We start from the raw sequence: 22762 nt of genomic DNA, 5'->3' as shown, positions 1-22762 counted from the left end.
CGCCGGGTGTCTTTATGATAACACCCCATGGATGTGTTCAAGGGTTCAGGCCAGTGGGCATCTGCAAGATCGATATCCCAACTCCGATAGAGGGCATGCTGGAAGCAAGCACTCTCTCCGGACTCCCCCTATGGCCCTCATGGGTTTGATCTCCGTACCAGTTCGGAGAACCTGCCCGCTCGGCCGACACGGGACATCACGAACATGGCGGCGTTTGGTAGGTACAAAGCAGCGGAGAGTCAAAACCCTCAGACTAAACCAGACCTTCCCGAAGCTGGCCGAGCCTTGACCAAATCTTGATGGGGCAGATCTCATAATGGCGGAGTCTAAGCGGGTGTCATCTCTCACTCGCGAGATGCAGCGGATCTGCAAAACTCTGGCTGAATCCAGCCACTCGGCTCGGAACCAACGGACGAATGCTGTCAAATGCCGGCACTGTCTATTTCCAGGCCAACGGGCGAGATTGGCGATGGGGGAAGGGGGGAAGGGAGGGGTACAAGCGTAAAAAAGCTCATCCCGCCTTGCCCCCTCCTTTTTCACGTTTCGGTGACGATACATATTGCTGACCGCCCTATGGAAGTGCAGGAGATGTTTGGACCCTGTCGTGCTCCTTTCTCCTGTATCCCCTGTATCTCGGGGTTTGCAACGCTCTGTCTGTCTGATCGGATCGGATTGGATCGGATCGGGGGGGGTTCATGCTCGAATCGCCAGAATGGTCGCAAGATGGCCTGTTTGCGGTCAAGAGCATCGAGCAAATTCGTATGAGACTAACAGCCTCGTCATTCTCATCTCAACTAGGAAGCACTAGCAATGGGCGAAGCTTTGGAAGGAGGGGACGGGAGTTCGTGTGATAAGCTCTCGACCTTTGCTGCCAAGACCTGTCAAACCAGATAAATCCCGTTTGCGGCATTGGATTGAAGCTGTTCAGGAGCCGGTGGCGAGTCCAAGTTTGCGCTACGGCGACTGCCGCCGAGGCTTGTCTTGTCTTGTCCAATCTTCTTGGCCTTCTTTGGAGAAGATGACGATGATGTCGCATATCGAGCCTAACCGGATACATGAAGCCGCCGGAGTAAAAGGAGAAGGCCTTGGTGCCTTCTCTGACTAATGAAGTTAGAAGAAGAGAGAAAGCAAACCACTATTAGATGAAGAAGGATCAGCAACGTTCCACGGCACACCGTTATGATTTATCCGACCACGGCACCATAGCGGCAAGCATGAGGGAGCGGTGGAGATTGTTCGGTATCCCATGATAAACCGCTACTCCTGCTCCTGACGATGGCCTCGGCGAACCAAGGTACGAGTTACTACCATTATCTAAACCGCGGTGATATCAGATACTAACCCCAAGCAGACTCACGATGCATTGGTTATCGAACATTGATGTACACCACTGCTAAGTAGAGATACATGGCGGTACGCTCTCCCCTCCTGTTTCTCGATTCTACGGGTCTTTCACCTGCCTCTTATCAAGTGCCCTTGATCATCATGATCCACGCGTTCTATCGCTGTCAGATGCGGCATTCAACTAGTGGCTATCTTGAGCTACGAAAGTCGGGACGGTCTTTTCGTCAAAGGCCCTGATCGGTCGGCCGCTTTCCTGCCCGAAACTATAATATGTCTTACGAGAGTGAGAAAAGGGGCAAACAACTCAAAGCAAGCAGGAACCCCCGTCGCCACTTTCTATTCGAATCCAGCAAAGCCTGGAGTAAGTATCGGACAGAAGTATACACGACTGACAGCAAAACACCGCCTATTGTCCCATGAGCCCAATTGTGGCCGACCATCGCGGTCTACGATAATCTTCGGCCCCACTGGCCCGGACGCCGGACTGTCACAAAAGTCGGAGTGTAGCAACGCCTGTCCCGTGTCCGTTCTCGGGTCTCTGTCGTTCCCGGAGCCGGGGGAGGATATACAGCGCAGATCCAGGCAGAACCCTGTATTGAATAGAGGGGTGTGAGGCTCGATGACATTGTGTAGGCATTCGAGGTTAAGTCAGAACTCAAAGATAGTACATCTCATGCCTTCCAGGGGGGCTCATAGTTGGCTCTGCTGTCGTCCCGGAAGACTGGGACACGATATAACAACCCCAAGAACAATCACAACTCTCCTCGGCAGCAAAGACAGGCGTCCATCAATTGCCATTCTCTTGCCATTGTCCATAGCCTCCGAGGCTTTTACTCGCCCGTTCTCCGTCGTGTCTGGTATGCTAACCACAGAATCTCCTGGACGGGATAGACATACGCAATGATTGATGTTGTATGCGAACAGTCGTCGTAGTAAGATGAAGCCCGAGCGATCATCTCCAGGCGTGCGTCATAGCTCCCCTCTCTGCGCGCTGATCATGTATCAAACAGGCCCCCTGAACCAAGGCCAGCTCATCTATGGTAGAGTAAACTCCTTCATTTTTCTCTGGCAGCGAAAGCCACGACGCTTGATTCAACGACGGAATCTCTGCATATGATAGGGCGGTTGACATTTGTATTTGCATATCCGGTGTCATTAATCGCAGCCTGGTAGCCCGGTATTGAATACATTGCCAGCATAACTGCATTTCATGTACGTGTTGCACGGAACAACACCGGTAGGACTGGGAATCGGTTCATGGAGTACTGTAGGCCGCCTTACAGTGAATTCGTACGAATCCGGGTTTTCAGGTCTACACCAGTTCCATGGCAGTAATGGTATTTGGGAGCGTCGCACCACGCAGTTGGCGGTCCGAACGTGTCAATGACAAATTCAAGGATAGCCAATAGTAACCCATCCGTGACTTAGAGAGCCATGCACTCCTGAAGGATGATATAATATTATTCGGAGGGAACATTTCTATATGTGTACATAATCGCTAACAATCACAAAACTTTCCACGTATGTCGGCGTATCAGCGTGTTAGAGTCGAGTTCACTAGAGCGCCAGCCCGTAAGTCCCGCCGAAAATATCAAGGCTATCCTGTACCATTTGTATGTCACAAACATCTTACCTCAGTTCTTCAGTATTGTCCCGATGACTGTTAGGCGGATCACACAGGCGAACTCGTGTAGAGCATTGGCACTTGGTGGGGCGTCGGCGGCGGCCTTCATACCAGGCGCACGACACGTCGGCGACATGTCCGACCATCCAAAAAGGCTTGATTTGTAGCGCAAACCGCGTGACTACAGCCCAAAAAATTGGAAAAAGCACTCGCAGCATCCCTCCGGCCGTAGCTTGGAAAGTCCACTGGCTGCCCCGGCCATGGTCACTATACTCCACCAATATCTGAGTATCTTATAGATCGCTCCAACCTATATGGGAAGTGAGAACCGAACGCACGGAACGTCCGAGGGCACAGGAATGTCATTAAAGAGCCCGTGACGCTGGTAGTCTCGGTGGTAATAGCCGAATTCTTATGCCACACCGTCCACTTGCCGATTGAACGCAGTTGTCACCGGAGGGGGGCTGTTAGAAGGAGAAGGGGGAAACCAGGACAGCCGAGAACGGCGAGACCATGCCAAAAAGGATGATTGTAATGCGACTGGTCGTGGCCCCCGAAACGAAGGAGGGCCCTTACATGCGAGATAGTTGGACGTTGGACGGTACGACAATCATAGCACCAACTCGATGTTGTATGGACCACAACGTTCGTGGTTTGACATTTCCTCCCCCAGATCTGGCGAGGCCGCGCCGGACGGTGCCGCCGGGTGCAGTAGGCAAGGAAGGGCGTTGGACAACCATCACTTTGGAGTCATCTGAACCGACGTATGGATTTGGTGTGCGCTTCGAAGCGCTGACAAGTCCGCACGCAGCGGGTTCTCGACACTAATCGACCCCCGGCCACAGTCTAGACAGGGTAGGCGCCGAGCACCACCAGATTGCGCACCAACCCTACCGTGACATCGGCCATACGCGACGACTGCAAATTTGTCCGAGTGGCCCGCAATCCGTTGAACTGCCTTGGCGGCTGTTATTGTCCCACGCCGCTAAGTGCGGATATGCCATGTATCAGGTCCCTCATTGTGAACCGTGGGCCCAGAGCTAGCAAAGGACGTTGAGCAGCAGGCTAAATGGGAGATGATGGGGGCCTTGTTGGCATGCCGCGATGGTGCCTTTATCCAGTGGTGCTGTCGTCGTCGGTTCGGGAGCTAGAGAGACTGGATATTAGAAGCAGGGAGGCTGGCAGGAGAGAGAGAACGAGAACCATTGCCGTCCACTTTTTCGTCCTACGAATTGATGGTCTCTGGTCGGACGCGATGATTGGGTGGCAATTCCCGTTGTGTCTCAAAAAGGTTGCAGTGCATCTTCTTCATGCATGAGGCATTCAGCCTCACCGCTTCCCGTTACTCCAATATGCTAATCTGCCAATCTAGCGATCATCTCTCAGCGCATTGCCGATTCAAGCAGTTCGATGTGACCCATTCCCATTAGCAATGCCACGACTTGCCCAGGCAGAGCGTTGTGATGATCTCATCTGGTTGCCCTCGCGCAGGAGGACCCGCTCAAGAGCGCGTAGGCAGATTGTACGAAGGGGGCTGTCATGCGCACGGCTGCCTCTAATACCCACGACGTAGTAAGAGAAGCGGGTGTGCTGCTGTGCTTGTTGTTGCTGACGAGAAGTCAGATTCGCAATTGCTCCGCAGGCAAAAGAATACACCTACAAACACACAAATGGCTTGATGGATATCCACCTCCCGCCTCGGAATGTCCCAGCGGACGCGGCGGCGATCTCGGTTGATAAATGCCCTGAGTGTTTATTGAGAAAAAAGAAATAGAGAAAAAAAACATCAGACGGCATGCTGTCATCGGCGTGGCCGTCTTTTGTCGTGTGGTGCTCCATGTTTCGGGGGATCGTCTTGTTCCTAATGCCGTTACCCCTGCATATTCCAGATTCCTTCTGGAAGCCTCAAGGAAGGCGCTGGTTCGACTCAATGCTTGGATGACACAGAACCAGGGGGCAGGGGTCTTGGTGCTGAGCCCCACAAGCCAACTTGGTGGTAGCCCACCCCTACTGCGCTACAGGGTCTTCTACTGAGAGCAGGAGGACTTGGAAGAGCGAGTGGGCGGCAAATTCCAGAGGGAGGGACAAACACGATGGAGTTGCTATCATTGACGCACGATAGGAGGGGCTGGGGGAGATTAGGATATTGCCTTTCGAGACAAGCAACACGCGTGGTACCTAAGACAGCAGCTGCTTATTGCATAAGTGCCCAGCCCGCACACGAGAGAGTCTATTGCAGTGCAGAAGCCGTGACTGACTCGAAAGTGAACGGTCTGCATAATCGATGCCGATCCCAACGGAGATGGGTGAAGAGTAGCGCATATGCACAGTGGTCATGACACATGGGGTCCCAAGCCGCCGGGAAGACGACCTGTCCAGTCTGTTCAAACCGTTCAGGCTATGCAGATCCCGAGTTGCGTAGAGGCGTTCGCCAATGAGAACGAGGGTCATATGCAAATCGAGTTTGACAATGGATTGATTACCTACCGCGGGCTCGGCCAACCCATAATCGAACGTTCCAAAAACTCTTGTCGGCTTGGCCGGTTAATGCCCAGACAGCTAACGCCAATTGCCTTGTGTACATACATAAGCCAAACAGGGCAGGCAGGCAGACAGACAGGCTGTAGCCCTGGACATCTGAACATGGCAGTGCCGACGTTAGGTGCTCCGTAGGGCTTGGGCCAATAATCCGTATGCTGCGTCACCTCCTGGATACATGGTCTTTCCTTTGCCCGCTCGTTTCGAAACGCCGAGCCCATTCAATCCGAGGTGTGACCAGAGGCCATACCATACGGCAGGCGCACGCGGGCTGAGAACTCGTTTGCGAAGCAGAGCAAAGCAAAGCATGTTCAGGCCGGCACATTCGTGGAGTAAGCAAAGTCCGGCGGGGAAATGGATGGCGGTCACAAAAATAGGTTGGGAGCTGGGACCGGCATGTGCCAAGATGCAAAGGAAGCATTCAGACACGAGGTCGGCGTGCCTGTGTAAGACAGGATTCTCACACCAAGGCCGATGCAGCAGTTGGGTGTTGGTTTGGAGTCAGTTTCCCCTGTCCATAACCACGTGTATTCCTAAAAAAACAACCACCACACCCTGGTTGACAGGAGCTGCAATGCTGCATGCAGATCACACCAGCCAGACAAATTTGGAAGCCCAAAAGGAAGTCCTTTTCGACAGCTGACCTAGCTGACGTCTGGTGTCGACCGGAGGTGTGCACGTTCTGTACTGCCAGAACGAGCCCAGCACGTTTCTCCCAAATTCTGCAGCTCTTCAGGTACCGTACGAGGTACCTATGCTCTTGCTCCGTCCCGCTGGCCAGAAACAACACGACCCGATGAAAGGAAAAGACGGGTATGGATGCTTGCTTCTTCTCCTTGTGATTTGCATCTGCCCATCTCTGAGATACGGTTTCAAAACAACATGAGGGAAGTCCGGAGTAGAGGGTGGTCTGGTGGCTTCCCGGGATTAGCCTCTGATCGATCCTTTGGAGGTTGAGTCAGGTTTCACAACCTACTTGGCTCCATTCCCACTCTTTCGATCATCTTTCCATATCATGGTTCTAGTAGGAATTTCGAGACATTATTTTGGGGCTTGTTTCCCGTCGCACGGCATAACCCCAGCATATCTGCATATCTCCCTCGTGGACTATTATCTGCCGTGGCGAATCACCTCTTTTCCTTTTTTTCTTCTTCTTTTTTTCCCATCTCTACCCAATTTCACAAGCTTGCATCCCCACCCCCCCTATATGCATCAATCGTATCAACATAAAATAATTTACTGCATGTAGGTAGGTACACGGCTGATGCTGCTATACATTCGTGCCCCTGCCCTGCCACCAAGCGCGTGGGCCGTTAGATCGCCTGCTCTTTTTCTTTCCCTCTTCTCTCATGTTACAGAGTGTTTTAATTTTCCTAGGCGACCATCCAGGCCCGGATGCGCTACCTCTAGTCTCTGACACGCCAGCCCAGCCCAGTTCTCCATCCTCGTCCGGCTCACTGGCCACTCTCTGTCAACGCTTTGCCTTCTCCATTTCTGAAACGCGCTGACGCATATTGTAGTACCGGGCTGTATCTAAAACAAGCTGTATCCTTTCTAAGGCTCCGCCCTCACCGCACATCGTCGGACGGCCTTTCTTCTGAGTTCCCACCTCCCCAAGTCTCCTTGACCTGTCTTCTTCCTGCTTTTTGCTTCCGGAACGAACGACCAAACCCTGCATAACCCTGTACCCTGGACATACCACAACAGTAATATCCAAAACAAAGCCCGCCTTTCTCCGTCAACCCATCTGGAACACTGGCAAATCAGCCATCTTTCACCCTTGAAGCCCCTTCCCACACCCCCCATCTTCAGGCCACGCGACTTCTTGTCATCCTGGTCTGGTACTCGTATTATCTCAACCGCCATTGAAATCTCGGTCCACGGTACCGAGTTACTTGCTCTGCCGCCTGCTAGCTACTTAATACTACCCGGCATCCCACCTTCCCCGACATCATGTCTTCCTCCGCCACTAGTAATCCCAATCCAACTCCAGCCCAGGAAGAATTCCAGGACCTCTTGAACAAGAACTCCGGCAGTGACAGCCCACGCATCCATCCTGAAGACAGAGAAGAGGCACGCCGAGAGGCAGACAGCGAAGAGGACGAAGAAGATCGCTTCCGCAACGAACAAATAGACGCCGCCATGCGCATGCCAAACATGAGGACCCCCGTCGAGGGCGGTGACTACAAACTCCCCCCGCCGCTTTCGACTCGGGTCGAGCCACGGGAGTCAAGGGCGTCATCGCCGATGCCAGGGCCTACGAAGAGGCTCGCCAGAGCAAGTGGCGCAACAGGGTTCGCGCCGCTCGACGCTCCGTCATGGGCATGGGGGACCTGGTTCGAAGCAAGGACAATCGGAGCGCAGAGAACAGCGAGGAGGATGTCGACGAGGACGAGGAAGCCTTCCTGCAGCAGTGGCGAGAGTCGCGGCGGAAGGAGCTCGAATCGGAGGCGCAGGGCAAGACCCGAGCCAACCGGAAGACGAGCCCGAGCCTGCGCATGTTCGGCCGTCTTGATACTGTCGACGCCCTTGGCTACCTGGACGCCATTGAGAAGGTCGCGAGGGACGCCATCGTCGTCGTCTTCGTTTATGATCACGAGGTAAGTCGCAAGCATTCTATGGGGTGAACCTGTTCCCCCGTCTTGTTTCACACGCTTACTAACAATTACTTCTACAGTGCCAGGTATCTGGTCTGATCCAACAAGCCTTGCGACCCTTGGTCACCGCACATCCTTACGTCCACTTCGTCAAGATTCATTACGAGGACATCGAGTTCGACAATGCTGCCGTGCCAGCTATACTTGCCTACCGCAACCAAGGCGACCTCTTTGCCAACCTCACTGGGCTTATCGAGATGATTCCAGAAGACGAAGAGTTCGACAGCGACGCCCTCAAGAAGGTGTTGCAGAAGCATGACGTTCTGTAATGGTCTTGACGCCTTGTTTGTTTCCGAGGACAGCTACGGCGCGTTGATTTGCCCATGTCTGGGACTTGCATTGAGCACTCGCGGCCTGTGCTGTCATTTACGAGTCTCTTTTGTTTTGCCTGCCTGCCACGATGGAGGCAATATTGCAATTTGCAATTTTCTGATACCCTTTGATTCGAAAGGTCAGCACCTAAAGAGGCAGCTGGGTAACTGTTGCTGTCTTCGGCTTATATGGGACTACTGCATCAGCCCGGTCTATACTGCTCTGGGATGCAGCGGTTCTCACGTCGCGCATATGGCAGTTGCTGTCTTTGTTGAGTTGGATAAAGTCCAAGGAAGGCTGTTGATTCTGGTCTAGAATGAAGTTACGTTGGTAGGAATCAGTTCCTGGCGGGAGTTTTGGCGTTTGCGGTATCGTGCGAACTTGGTGGGAGGGCCAATGATTTAACGGCCTCACTTTATATAGATATACGTCCTGGAACGCTGCTGGATGTCGTCTTCTTGTCGAAGGCGTAGAGAAACGCTGGACTACGTATATTACATGAGCATGTACAGTATATAATGAGACGGAGAAAACAAATATTGATTAGATGAACTCTGCAATGGGCACGCTGTTTCGTGAACTCGGCCTAGTTGGACCTTTGCTGACACGACATATTTCAGTCGAATGTGATACGAGATAGGTAGGTAGCGCCACTCGCCACAAGTTACGCAGAGAGGTAACTGTACCGATATCCGAGCCGGAGAAAGGACCAAGAGGCCGCAAATTGCCAGGGCCCTGGCTATCCACGTCATATCTCGCGAGGGGCGCAATGTTCGGGGTATTCGGTATACTGGTATACTGACGTGGACATGAAACGAGTGAGCTCATATTGGGCTGACAAGCTGAGCCCAACATCCTGTTCCGTACTTCGCGAGCTACCCACGTGAGCGAGTTGTGAAACTCAAGCGGACAACTACCATATTACGCCACCTGGTGACCGCCATTGATTTGATTCAGTTTTAAACACCAGTAGACGACGTGTCGATCTTGGTCTTGAGGTGGTGGCTAAAAGGAGCCAGGTTGGAGGTAGCCCGATATACGGGCATATGCGCCATATACCATACTCGAGTATGTACTTAGTCATCGGCATGTGGTAAGAGTTGGGATAGGTAGGCAGATAAACAAATCCCATCTATCAAACCGCATCCAGAGTTGAACCCGTGAAAGCCCACCCAAGCTTGGCCTGGCATTGGGTATTGACAATAACCCCGCAACCCGTGCTCACGAGGTGTGCCGCGTGCCCTGTTGCTTCGAGCGCTAAAGGAGGCAGAAGGCCTGCGAACCCCTCTGTCCCGCTTGATAAGGAGGTGCTGATAGTTAGTGATAGCGCTGGTTGACGATGTCGCTGCCCCCACTTGCACCACGTCACCGCCTTGAGTTGAGTAGGTACCTAAGGTAGGTAGGTATTGGACTGACTGACTTACATACACCAGACGCTTTGCGACCTGGCCAGATACCTCAAAGTCTGGCCGGTGAGTTAGCAATTACCTAATTACGTATTCTGCACAAAGTCTTGATAATGGTACATCTGCGGCAATGAAGATTACCTATCGGACACCACTGAGCGCCGGCAATGGCAGTCTGGCCGGACTTTGCTTAGGTACTTGCCTTGAATGACATGACATTATGTGTGTAGGCACCTACTTAGATGGGCGCTGGGCGGGCAAGGCGGGCAAAGGTAGTTGCCACCTGCCGGAGACTAGGTACCTAATGTTCAACAAAACTGCTCACGACCAAATAGAGGGAGGATGGGAGGGGGGGTTGTGCAAGCTGCAAAATATTGTTCTACTACAAATGAGCAGAAGCTACCTATATTTAGCCTTGTCCATATTAATTTTGAACCAAAATCAATACGAGCGTGGCAGGAGGTAGACATATGTTGTTTGAAGATCCATCCCATCAATAGGTTGATTGATCTTGAGGCCACTCAGTCACTTACAGCGGCAGTATTACCCCAGTACCCACAGGGGAATCCACCCCTGCAACTCACTCACCTCAACCCACTGCGGGGTCTTGGCTGAGGGTGTAAGGCAACTGGCAACCCAACTTCCATTCATTAAATAAAGTAGCACCACATTAACCACTACTCCGTCCTTTACTCGGTAGACGAACAAACGAACCGGACGACCAGGCAGACACCATTCACCTGGTTCAACACAAAGTCAACGAAACCTTGAGGAGCAAAGTCTTCCCTTTCCCGCTGCATGCAATGACAACCACCTTCTTCTCCTCCCGTCAAACCAGACACACCCATCAATGACTGGGCTGAGCTTGGAGCGAAGAACAACATCAAGAACAAGCAGCCGATGATACCTGCTTACCTAGGTACATAACCTACCTACCAATACATGCAAGGAAACAACAACTTTGCCTTCCGTCATCCGGCTTTTGGCAAGTCCACACTTGCTTGCTTTACTCGCCTTCCGATATCGATTGACCACGACTGTCCACTGCGGCGTATTGTCCCTCCTCAGGTTTGACCTAGCTGCCTGACTAAACCATCTGGGCTGGGCGCTTTTCCGGTTAAACGAGATCGGTCCAAGAATACTAGGTCCTCACAGATCACAGATCAGACCAGACCCTTACTACCAAAGTAGGTAACCATTCTGCCTTCATTTCTCACTGCCCTGGGCATCGAGCTCCATAGGCTCCTCTTCCTCAATTCCTGCCATTCCGCACCTGCCGTTGACCGGACATCTATCTACTTGAATGGGCTGTCAGTCAATCTGCTCAACATCAATACGCCCCACGCATCTCACCCATCCTACACTTACACCTTCCCACCCTATAGCCCCGCATTGCATAGGCCGTCGTCAGTCGTCGTCCTCAGCCTTCCTGCTTCTCCTACACCTATCATCATCTTAGACTCTATTCCTTCCTTCCTTCCTTCCTTCCTTACATATCTCCTGAAAAGGGCCGATCGCACGAGGTATGACGTGAGCCAGCAAGGCACTCAACTGTCGTCACCGCGGAATGGAACAGCCGGAGCAGTCTGGTTACAGATCCGATACGCCAGCAACTGTTCGACGTCGAAACTCAAACAAGACGCTTCGATCTGCTATCGACACGACTGACGAGCGCACACTGCCGTCGCCTTCTTCGCCTCGCATACCTTCGGAGCACGCTATTTCCAGCTCGGTGCCCACGCTGCGATTCCCACGTCCTATTGGCAATAGGCAGCTAACGAACTGGGTTTCATCAAGCTCTCCCGACATCATGCGCAACCGCAGCCACCAAGAAGAGGCGCCGCTGGATTCCAGCATCTCGGATCTCGGCTTCGAGGTCATCGGCAACGACGGCGAGATTCAGTCGAGTTCCTCTGAGGACCACTACGATTCCCGAGTCCACGAAATTCCCGATGATGTTCAAAGTCTTGCCGATATGACCGACACGACGGGCACCGACGCCGAAACGAACGAGGTAGACTCGGACTCTTCCGAAGATGATGAGGAGGAATACCACGGTCACTTAAGCCATGACAGCGAAGGACTTACCATCGTCGATAGCCATGTCGATGATATGGTGAATATGGCCGACCAAAGCCTAGAGCACCCCACCGAGCTCTTCACGTCAACCGACTTGCAAAAATCCCGAAGCTCTTCTGTTTCGGGCGATGAGCCCTCGAAGCGCCTATGCGGAAATTGAAGCACGAGGAAAAGGCCACCAGCGCTGCTGATATATGCCAGGAGCAACCCCGCAAGGCTGGCTCAGATCGCCCAGTCTATACCACAGCGATAGGCTGCTTGACCGAGTTGAAGAAAACCCTCAACCGTTGGTCCAAAGCAGCAATGGATTCCTTCCACAGAACGACCACGCGCCAGATACTGACTCACTTACTCATCGTCCTGATTGCCTCTGCTGTCATCCCAGTTATCAGCGTGATCAAACCAGGTCAGAGTCGAACGGGCGTGATATCAACAGTTCCAGCGGCATCTGTCTCATCCCTCCGACCGAAGATGGAGGAACCCGCCGTCCCTGCACCCGCCGTCGCTCCAGCTTCGACGCCAACCAATACCATGAATGCGTTGCAAACAACCAACTCCCTCGGAAGCATTGTACCAGCGCCTGTCGTCAGAGAGGGTGATGCCATTGAAGACTCCGGGTCAGCCGTAGCTCTTTGCTCGGCTGAGATCTACAGTCGTGACACCATCCTGATCAAGGTCCCACAGCATGTTATGTCCAGCTGGCCTGCCAAACAGACAGTGCTCGTAGCTGTGAGTCGTGGATCCCACGACCTCGATCCGGGATCAACAAGTTTATCCGTAATTGACGATGGGTACATGCTTCAAGTGCCACAAGAAGAGGCTTATGGTGTTCTTGACGTTTCGATTGCGACTACCAGGAAACCCAAGATCAATGAGACCTTCCAAGTCAACTTCGGAAGCAACCTTCTTGGCGATGCATTTGACGCCGGTAGACAACTTGTCAGGGGGTTTGCTCAGAAGGTGGTGGACACAGTCAACGATACAACGGCATGGGTCGAAGAAGCGTGCATGCCGGTATTCGACTCGGCATCTAAGCATGCATCCGACATGGCAGTGTCGAACTCGGATCTCGTACTACACGGGCTTAGAGATGCTGGACTGGCGGTGATCGGTGCTCCTGCACGGATCTCTGCCCAGGTCATCCAGCAGGCCAAGCAGGCTCTCGCGAAGGATAAAGTCTCGGAGCGACTCTTCCAGGTAGAGACGGAGGTCATCCGACAAGCCCACGACGTGCGAGACGATCTGGCCTTGGGCCTTTTGCACGCGCAACTTAACACAAAGCTATGGTGGCTGAGTGTGCAAGGCAAGGTCAAGGAGCACCAAGAGTACAAAACTGCGGCCCAGTCGTACTACCATAAGAAGGTTGACAAGGCTATCGAGGCACGCCGAGTCCGAGCCGAGAAGTCGGTAAAGGAGATCCAAGCGAGACAGAAGGACCAGAAGAAGGGGTCCAAGGAAGGCAGACGCTCGTTCTGGCAGCTTGGCGAGCGAGGTCTTTAGGGTTGATCGTACTTGTTAAGCACTATACCACAGGGGTGTTGCCAGGGTGGACATCAGGACGGCGTTGGGTTTCATGGTTGTATTGCTTTGCTAGGTGTTGCGTCCCTGCTCGGGCGACCTGTCAACTGATGGGAGCGTGAATGCGCCTCTGTGCCGAGCAAGAGACCAGGGGTTTACGAACAGAAGGGATGCAGCCCGACCTGGTAGTGGTGGTTGCTCTTGTTTCTCCAGCCACACATATCGGAGTTTGGTCGAGTTTAGTTGTACTTGATGGCTAATGAACGGAATTGCACCTTACATTACCCCTCTACCTGTACCTCCTTTGCATCTAAGTAGAAGTTTCCAGCCGGCAGTGAATCAGATCGGCAACGTGCATTGATAAGTGACATGGCGAAATACAGAAGTGGTATTAAGTCATGTGTTTATATACCGGGCAGCGCGACCAAGTCTGTTCGATGTGTATGACACGATACAATATACTCGTATATGGTCATCGTACGTACAAGGGGTTGTGGTGATTGGCCATGCAAGATCGTCATAGCAGGAGTGTAGGTAGGGTCTAAAGACGAATAAATAGTCTTTTGTCCCGCCCCGCCCCCAGGGCATAGTGGGTTTAGTTGCCTTAGGTAAGCAGGGGTGCTGGAAGCCGCTTGGCAGTCAACGAAACAGATCCCCCATTCTACATAGCAGATCCAGCTAGGCATCTATGCTGGTGCACGGCGAGATAAGTGGCAACTTGCTTTTCTCCAGTGATCTGATGGCGTGAGGAAGATGCATACACTCACATGCAAAAGAAGACTGCTTGGGACAGGTAGACACATGCATTGAGGTGAAGTGAAGCCAGTTGAAATTGCAGGAGCCCAAGCCGAGCTTTTGTTGACTTTCGATGCCAAGGAGGGAGGGGCTAGAATTGTCGCCTCCCAGCTTACTTGCCAGGAACCCACCCACCCAGCTGTCAACCCCCCAAGCACCTTCACCCCTCCATTTGATTTTTGATTTGATCAGTCAGTCAGTCGAATGGAATCCTTAGGTTGGCAACTGGACGTTTTGCGCTTAGATTAATTGACTCACGAGCGAAAGGCCGTCGACTCTGCTTGTTTCTCCTCCCTCACAACATAAATAATTTTTGGGTACATCCATTCTTGCGGCGATTCGATAAAATTACATACGACACAACACACGCCCATTCCACCAGACATTGCTGCTCTGCTTTGCTCTGCTCCCATTCTAATCGGTAAGCTGCTACCTACTTCCACGCCCCTCCCTCTCTCCCTCTCTCCCTCTCCCCACTACACAGCGCCCCTCCTCCTCCATTCAGTCTCCTTGTCTCCCTCATCCTGCCTTCCCCTCCTTCTGCCCATTTTCACAAGCTGCGGGCTGCGACCGAAAGGAGATCAACACCATCAAAAGAAAACTAGGCGCCAAAGGTTGGTATCTCTGTGTCTGTCCTTCCCTGCGCCACTGCTCCCAAGTGGGGGGGCATTTTTCCCACAAGAGCCGAGCCCAGTAGCGGGCGGGCGGGCGGGCGGGCGGTGACTGATTGGGCTGGCCTTCAAATCCAAACCTGCAACCGCTGCATTCATTCTCCCCCCACCATCCCCCCCCATAACAATAACAACTTTTTACCCTGTTGGACTGGACCTGACTTTTCCGTTATTTCGACTTACAGGCATCATAAAAAAATCTAATCATTCACATCTTTGATTCAGCCGATATCTCTTTTAAGCCGCCAAAATGTCATCTACCGACGCCACCGAGCCCAAGGTCGACGAGACCAAGCCGGCCGAGACCACCACTACTGAGGAGACCAAGCCCGCCGTCACCTCCTCCTCCGTCTTCTCCATGTTCGGCGGTGGCGCAAAGAAGGAGAAGAAGGACGATGACGAAGACCGTGGCGACAACTCGGGAAGCGCAAAGGCCCAGCGCGATGCCGCTGCTGCCGCCAAGGGTGACGATGAGGTACGCTTGACTTTCTTTCGCCACGCTACGCCAACCAGACGGACAAACAACAGTACTGACGCTAGACTTTTTGTTTCCATAGGAGGAGGCCCCGGAGTCGGAGGACATCCACTTCGAGCCCGTCGTCAAGCTGACCGAGAAGGTCGAGACTAAGACCAACGAGGAGTCCGAAGAGCAGATGTTCAAGATGCGCGCCAAGCTGTTCAAGTTTGTTCGCGAGACTACCGAGTGGAAAGAGCGTGGCACTGGTGACGTCCGTCTGCTCAAGCACAAGGAGAACGGCAAGACTCGACTGGTCATGCGCCGAGACAAGACCCTCAAGGTCTGCGCCAACCACTACAGTATGTGCCAGCCAGACGACCCTCCCTCCGCCCCAGATAAGATAAGGCTAACAATACCTCCCAGTCGTCCCGGACATGAAGCTGTCGCCCAACGTTGGCAGCGACCGCAGCTGGGTATGGAACGCTGCTGCTGATGTTTCCGAGGGTGAGCCCGAGGCTGTCACCCTTGCCATCCGATTCGCCAACTCGGAGAATGCCAACCAGTTCAAGGATTCTTTCTTGGAGGCACAGAAGGCAAACGAGGCTCTCTTCACGGCCGCCGAGGGAGAGGGCTCAGAGGAGAAGAAGGAGCCCGTTCCCGAGTCCTCGTAGATCGATAACGGAGCACGTGAACATCCTCCCACGAAGAAAGCGCAAAGGAGATAGAGGGATCGACCAAGAGGTCGGTGACAAACAGGAAGATGCAATTTATTTGCACACCACCCCCCGTTCACTTCCCCCATAGTCACCCCATAGCCCTCGAACCGTATCTACTATTGAGAGGTGTGGAAGTGCGGCTGCTTTAGATAGTCTTTGAGCGGGTTCATGCGATCCATTCTCACACAAGCACGAGGCCAAAGAGACCTCCACCCATATCCCACACATCAACGATCCACCCCCTGATTCATCACATCCCCCCGATGAGGTAGATGATATATTAGGCATCAATCGAAGCTTCACAAACCAACCCTTGGAATATTCCCATATCATCCAGTCGGTGATATAATTTGACTTGCACCACCGCTTGGCCCTGCCACTTCACCTTATTTGAACTGCCCAAATGGATTGTGTATTGACCTCCACCAGCCGGCAACCGGCAGTATCCTGGAGCAGAACTGCTCGATCCCATGAGACCAATCTGTTCATGACGGGCAGACATTGTTTCTCGAGATCCATGTGAGCAAGGCCGGACCGACGCAGCCGGTGCATGCGCACATCTGGAACGAAGACGCGCGTAGGATCCTTATCAGCCAGTGCTTACTTGATTCAAGACCAGGGAGGTGCTGTCAACGGAAGACGTCGGCACCGTATACTACATACCTTCTGCTGAGGCGTCGCAGAGCCTTCTGTCCCAGTTAGACAGCTCAGGACGAGCCTTGTATTTCCGCCTCCGCCTGCAAGGTACTTGTTGAAACAAGCGCTCCCGTTGATTACGGCGCGACAGTTGTCGCTTTCCACGTCGCAAGGCAGGTCGGCAGCGGCGGTGGTGGGGAGGAAAGGTAAGGCGAAGAGTGCAAGTGAGGTGCGCATCGTGGTCTAGGGTGAGCTCCGGGTCGCTGCTGTCGAATGTGTTTTCCTTACGACTGACGGTTTAGATTGCAGTCCAGGGATTCAGGAGTTTGCGAGTGGACTCGTATATGCCAGATGGACAGCACTCTGGCAGCGTTCCTCATTCTCATGGCCAAATTAGACGCAACGCAATCACCGCGGAAGATTTATTAAGACATGTTACGGTGCCCATTACCAGGTTTCTTTCCCTCGCCTGTAAGTGCGGGGGCGACGATATTATCCGCCATGGATCTGGACACTATCGAGGAATTTACCCACGATATTCGACGGGCATTGGTAAGCATGGTGTCATCTGCAACACTGACAGTGGTCACAAGGGACTCCTTCCGAGAACGCTGATCAAATACCGAGATGGTGCTTATCGAGCGAGTGCCGCACATTACAGGTAAGAGGGCAGGCGGCATCCCACTGGCCACTCCCCTATCAAGGTCGTCGGAGCTGTATATCAAGAGGATGCCTGTCCAAATCATCATTAATCAAATATATAGTATGCTGCCTTCGTTTGCCAAGGCCCGGTCCCTTCGGCAGTTGTGCCCTCTCATGCGACTGGCTCCCTGCCACGTTATCTCGACATGGCATGAGGGAGTTCGGTGATGTCGGCAATATGCAGAATCAATCGAGCACACATGGAAACCCGAGAACATCGCAACTACACCAAGCGTAAATTACACAACTTTTCCTGCTATCTGCAACGAGACAGCCTCAAAAGGACCCGCGGCATAATCACCATCATCCTTCAGTCTCTCTTCCTCCCACAGTTGTTCTCGTTTCGAAAGTTGTGGTAGTGGTTCATACCAGAACGCCCTCGAATACAGGAATCCATTACACTGCGACGAAGCTCCTGGACCCTGCCAGGGGACACGAAAGCACATACTCACCAGCCACTCACTACCAGGCACGATGAAGCCCCTCCTGGCGTTTTCCGTTGTGGCTCTGGCCACCCTGGGCAACGCGCTCATCCGCTTCCAATGCTCGCAACTCGTGATCGAACGGCTCGACCCCTCGTGAACCCGGGCATGGTGCCCTCGGCCCACGTCCATCAGATTGTCGGCGGAGTAAGTGACGCTATTACCCCTTTCCCCCATCGTCAGCCCCAGAATGGATTTATGAGAAGTCCAACTGGGGAGAACGCACAGTCTAACCAATGGTGTGTGGTGTGTGTGTCGACCAGAACTCCTTCAACGCCTCCATGGACCCCGCCAAGGACATGCCCGGCGAGTCGACGTGCACGACGTGCTCCTTCGCCGAGGACTTCTCCAACTACTGGACCGCCGTCCTCTACTTCAAGGCCCGCAACGGTACCTACAAGCGCGTGCCCCAGTCGTCGCAGATCCAGGGCGCCAAGGGCGGCATCACCGTCTACTACATGCAAGACGCCCTGTATGACCAGCAGCAGAAGTCCAAGGTCACGGCTTTTAAGCCTGTAAGTCGTGTTCGCCCCCGCCCCCTTCTACTAATCATCATCTCCCCGTTACTCTAACACACACATGAAAAACCCGAATCAGGGCTTCCGCATGTTCACCGGCAACGTGGCGGCCCGGACCAAGGCCGAGATGGCCCAGTTCCGGCAGCTGACGTACACGTGCATGGACAACGAGGGCACACGCGAGCCCGAGACGCTCGACTTCCCGACGCGCCCCTGCCGCGCCGGCATCATGGTCAACGCCCGCTTCCCGACCTGCTGGGACGGCGTCAACCTCGACTCGCCCGACCACATGGCCCACATGGCCTACCCGACCAGCGGCACCTTTGAGAGCGGCGGGCCGTGCCCGGAGTCGCATCCGGTGCGGATGCCGCAGGGTGAGACTTTTCCCTGGCCCCCTCCCTTTTCTTTTTTTTTCTCTCTCTCTCTCTCTCTCTTCGGTCTACTATTACCCCCTATCCCTATCCCTATATGTACATATGTGTGGCTAAGCTAAAGTTGCACGCAGTCCTCTTCGAGGTGGTCTGGGACACGCGGCAGTTCAACAACAAGGCCGACTGGCCGGCGGACGGGTCGCAGCCGTTCGTCTGGTCCTTTGGCGACGGCACGGGCTTTGGCAACCACGCCGACTACGTCTTCGGCTGGAAGGACGACGCGCTGCAGCGCCTCATGGACGCCGCCTGCGTCGTCAACTGCCCCACCGCCCACGCCAAGACCCAGTCCACCGCCGCCATGAACAAGTGCGCCAAGGAGAAGACGGTCACCGAGGACATTGACGGGTGTAAGTCCATCGTGATTCTACGTTTCTCTCTGCTGTTCTTGCTTCCTAACTGACCGTTGCTTATAGGGCTTACGAGTCTTCCTGGTATGTAAGAGTGTCGATGCTTCATGCAGGGCAGAAAAGGGGGTTGGAGGTCCGGGGGTTACGACGGTGGACCCTGCCGCAGAGTCTCACTAGCTAGCTACATATTCATTCCTCTGGCATTGCTTCTTCTATATCTAAAGATGTCGACGAGTAGACGTCCATCAAACGTGTTAAGATGAAGGACGACCTTCAAAAGGTTACCGGACTTAACGTCGCTGGTCTCGCAGTCGTTTAGATCGTCGCCTCCCGAACTTGTTGGCATGGGGCTTGCCGGCGTCAGGCTCTTCGGGGGGCAGCAGGAAGCGGTATCTTCTCGAGCGCTAGGTTCTCTTGGTGAAAGAGGGCGTAAAGAGCGTGTCCCCGTTTCATGATGGAGCAGGCCGGGTCACTACACCACATCAGTCCGCGCGCGTAAGCTCATCGCCATCGTCGAGATAGGACTCAGGGTCGAGGGCAACGAGCCAGTTAGGATCGGTGGGAGACTCGATCTTGAGAATGTGCTGGCCTGTTGCTGTGAGCAAATCGATTGCTGGTTATCGAATGCGCACATGGAGAAGGCACACTTTTGCATGTAGCATTCACCCCAATCCTTCATGTAATACCCAAACCCGTCTTGACGCTTTTGCTGTAAGATGGCCTTGGCTGCAGACTTCCGGCCTCCAAGGTGAACGCATGTGCGAAAGGGTTGTAAGCGCTCCAGAATAGTTGCTTCACGGGTTTGCCTGCTGTAGTACACTGGGGTTTTCCTGCTGAACATCACCGTGTTTCGGAGGACAAGCCGGTACCCATCAGGCGCAATAGACCGGCTGACATCAGCAGTGGTGCTGGTACCGGCGCGGCCGCATGGAGCACATTCGTATTTGTTGATGGGCGTGTGGCCGTTGGAGCTGGAGCCGTAACCTGCGAGATGCTGCCACTCGACCATCTTGTGCTGACAGAGGCGGATGTGTCCCTGGCGCCCGATGCACACACGCCGACTGGGGCCCTTCTGGCGCTCGACGGGCGAGAACAAGAATACCGGGTGGTAGGCCTTGCAACCGCTGCACAGCATGGTCTGGTAGACACGACGCAAAGCACGTTGGTACGCAGCCGGGTCCCGGCGCAGCTCTGTACAGTCGTCACATACCTGGTCCCGCCATAGCAGCTGACAGTACTCCCAAGCTTTCTTATCCCCAACGTTGGCGGACGAGCGAGCACCGAACGGAGATCTTGTCTGGGACGGCGTGGAGGATCCTCAAGACGATCTCGTCAGGGATCTTGGCGAATAGATCCTTGGCAGCCCTCATGCTTCTTAACGTTCTGTGATCCATCATTTCTAGTATTGACCGCAATTGCTGTAACTATATACGCTCGAGTCAATGGTGGTATCTAGAATGCACACATGTAAATATATAGCTGGTTGGGCTTACCTGGCGCAGGCTCCTTCCACTGAGGCCCGTCTAGTGGTGACGACGACCGTGAGGTCTGAATAGATTAAGAATGGTGGAAGGATGAAGAGTCGAGGATTAAGGATCGAAAGTTGAAATTTAACACTTAAGAATGACACTCGAAATGGTGATGCGACTTTGGAAGCTACCTGGGATTGGTGCAGTGAAGGTGGTCGTTGTTGCCTTGCCGTTGATGCCTCGACCTCGACCTCGACCTCGGGGAGTCAGGTACAGTACTGAGAAACGCATCGCATTCAACCCCGAAGTCTATATCCATATTATTACCTACCATGCTGCATTGCGTCCTAGAATCAACACATCATTCTCTCTTTTCCTCCTTCATAACGTGATCCAAGCTACCTCAACAGCAGCTGGCAGGCACCCGAATCTCCCCAACCTCAGTAGCACAGTACCGCATCGCCGCAACCGCGAGCTTCTTCCAAACAGCAAGGTCATGTTCGTCTCTGGGCGCGTAAACTGTTTTCAAAGGGGTACTTGTCAGCCAAAAAAAAAAAAGAGAGAGAGAGAGAGGGAGAGAAAGAGGAAGAGGAAGAGGAAGAATGATTTCCTTTTGGGGGAGAAGAAGACAATCCACAAGACCGAAAGACTCACCAAGCGTGTATCCCCAAGGCAAGAACCCCCCGCCGCTCAGCCGGTGCCTCTCGCCCCAGCCCGTCTCGATGACGCGCCGCGAGTCGGCCAGGCTGAGCACCATGTGCGTGCTGCCGTCGGCCGGGTGCACGTGGAGGATCTCCCCGCGCGTCTCCTTGGTCACGGCAGCCGCGGCTTTCCCCTCGGTCGCCTGCACCGCCGGCACCGTCCCCTCGAGCCGCGAGAGGCCCCGCCGCAGCGTCTCGCCGTTGGCCGCGGCCAGGGCGTCCAGGAACGAGTTCATGTCGCGCTTCATGGCCGCGGTGGCGCAGCCCTCGAGCTGGCGCTGCGGGGCGACGAAGTGACTGAGTCGAGGCCTCTTGCTTTCGCCTTCGTCCGTGGGACGGGCCGTTAGCTCCCACTTGCTGCTGTCGGTGCCGGTGCCGATGCCGATGCCTCCCGACGGCGAAGAAGAAGAAGAGGAGGAGGGAGAGGCTGGGAGCAGAAACGAACGCTGGGCACGCTCCAGCGCCTCCCCTGACCCAGGACGGATCTTTCCCGTGGTCTTGGTCTTTCCATCGGCCTTGTCGTAGGGTGCTGGGACCGTTGTGTCGCGCCGAGACATCTGGCGCATCTTCAGCTGCGTGATGTACCCCTGAAGGTTATCCGGGAGGCCGTGCGGGCCCATGGCGATGTAGGCGCGGTAGTCGGCGTAGAGGAAGGCCAGAAGCGGGGCGGCCACGGTAAAGGCCGCCGAGAGGTAAGGATGTTCGACCGGGATGGTCTTGAGTGACTCCATGATTCTGTTCCTGGAGGCGAGGAAGAACATGGATATGTTCAAGTATCGGGGTATATATGTGGCTTTGAGCGGACGAATACGGTCAGGTAGGTAGTCTGAAAGAGAGCTCACACGGATGATCCATGCTGCTCGTGTGGTATGAATATATGTCTGCGTCTGCAGTATCTCAGAAAGGCAGTATAAGAGCGCAACAGATAAGATTCATTTATACTCATCCTTCAAGTCTGCGACTGTCCTACCCGTGCCGTCATTTGAGACCAGCCTCAGTCTCGGAGACCGACGACAGCAACGCTGGCTTGTGTCGCATGTCTGGTATACGACAAGACGCCTTGCGCCGAGGCCCAAAGTCATGAAATAGCCTTACATGACATGGATGCCACCATATCGCCAACGATATTCACTAATTCGATTTTCTTTTGTGACAGAGTGGAAAGCTTCAGACTCGGAGACCGAACCCGTGGTTGTTCTTTGTACGACGGATGGGCGGCGTATGCCGTTTAGCCTTCGGATGAACATGCTCGGAGTTACGACAAGGACAGGGGCAAATCTCTAAAAGCTTAGCACCGAGCAAAGGCCCCCGGCCAGAGGCCCCCGCCCCCATGCGACGGCATCTGATTGGTCCCACCCC

At 53.9% G+C, this 22762-nt stretch overlaps 7 protein-coding genes across 7 annotated transcripts; 6 read left to right on the top strand and 1 right to left on the bottom strand.

Moving 5' to 3' along the window:
- Positions 1-7459: 7459 nt before the first annotated feature.
- On the top strand, positions 7460-8432 carry PG986_001510 (uncharacterized protein; the record flags this gene model as incomplete). The annotated part of the gene is made up of 3 exons (XM_066837732.1): positions 7460-7685; positions 7727-8106; positions 8184-8432. 3 exons carry the CDS (start codon positions 7460-7462, stop codon positions 8430-8432), a joined length of 855 nt encoding a protein of 284 aa, XP_066706625.1.
- Positions 8433-11448: 3016 nt separating this feature from the next.
- On the top strand, positions 11449-12120 carry PG986_001509 (uncharacterized protein; the record flags this gene model as incomplete). The annotated part of the gene is made up of 1 exon (XM_066837731.1): positions 11449-12120. The coding sequence occupies one exon, from the start codon at positions 11449-11451 to the stop codon at positions 12118-12120; it is 672 nt and encodes a 223-aa protein (XP_066706624.1).
- Positions 12121-12431: 311 nt separating this feature from the next.
- On the top strand, positions 12432-13460 carry PG986_001508 (uncharacterized protein; the record flags this gene model as incomplete). Its single annotated transcript, XM_066837730.1, has 1 exon — positions 12432-13460. One exon carries the CDS (start codon positions 12432-12434, stop codon positions 13458-13460), a length of 1029 nt encoding a protein of 342 aa, XP_066706623.1.
- A 1734-nt stretch (positions 13461-15194) lies between these two features.
- PG986_001507 (uncharacterized protein) lies at positions 15195-16072 on the top strand (the record flags this gene model as incomplete). The annotated part of the gene is made up of 3 exons (XM_066837729.1): positions 15195-15419; positions 15502-15760; positions 15825-16072. The coding sequence occupies 3 exons, from the start codon at positions 15195-15197 to the stop codon at positions 16070-16072; spliced, it is 732 nt and encodes a 243-aa protein (XP_066706622.1).
- A 1182-nt stretch (positions 16073-17254) lies between these two features.
- On the top strand, positions 17255-18037 carry PG986_001506 (uncharacterized protein; the record flags this gene model as incomplete). The annotated part of the gene is made up of 3 exons (XM_066837728.1): positions 17255-17305; positions 17381-17414; positions 17925-18037. 3 exons carry the CDS (start codon positions 17255-17257, stop codon positions 18035-18037), a joined length of 198 nt encoding a protein of 65 aa, XP_066706621.1.
- An 8-nt stretch (positions 18038-18045) lies between these two features.
- On the top strand, positions 18046-19325 carry PG986_001505 (uncharacterized protein; the record flags this gene model as incomplete). The annotated part of the gene is made up of 5 exons (XM_066837727.1): positions 18046-18084; positions 18201-18452; positions 18535-18829; positions 18961-19233; positions 19300-19325. The coding sequence occupies 5 exons, from the start codon at positions 18046-18048 to the stop codon at positions 19323-19325; spliced, it is 885 nt and encodes a 294-aa protein (XP_066706620.1).
- Positions 19326-19715: 390 nt separating this feature from the next.
- PG986_001504 (uncharacterized protein) lies at positions 19716-22134 on the bottom strand (the record flags this gene model as incomplete). The annotated part of the gene is made up of 3 exons (XM_066837726.1): positions 19716-19828; positions 19900-20424; positions 21357-22134. 3 exons carry the CDS (start codon positions 22132-22134, stop codon positions 19716-19718), a joined length of 1416 nt encoding a protein of 471 aa, XP_066706619.1.
- Between the last annotated feature and the right edge of the window lie 628 nt (positions 22135-22762).

This window comes from Apiospora aurea, assembly GCF_038362705.1.
Source record: "Apiospora aurea strain CBS 24483 chromosome Unknown utg000001l_segment0_segment0, whole genome shotgun sequence".
Lineage (NCBI taxonomy): Eukaryota > Fungi > Ascomycota > Sordariomycetes > Amphisphaeriales > Apiosporaceae > Apiospora > Apiospora aurea.
The sequence above is the reverse complement of the archived record's forward strand: the minus strand, read 5'-3'. Positions and strand labels throughout refer to the sequence as shown.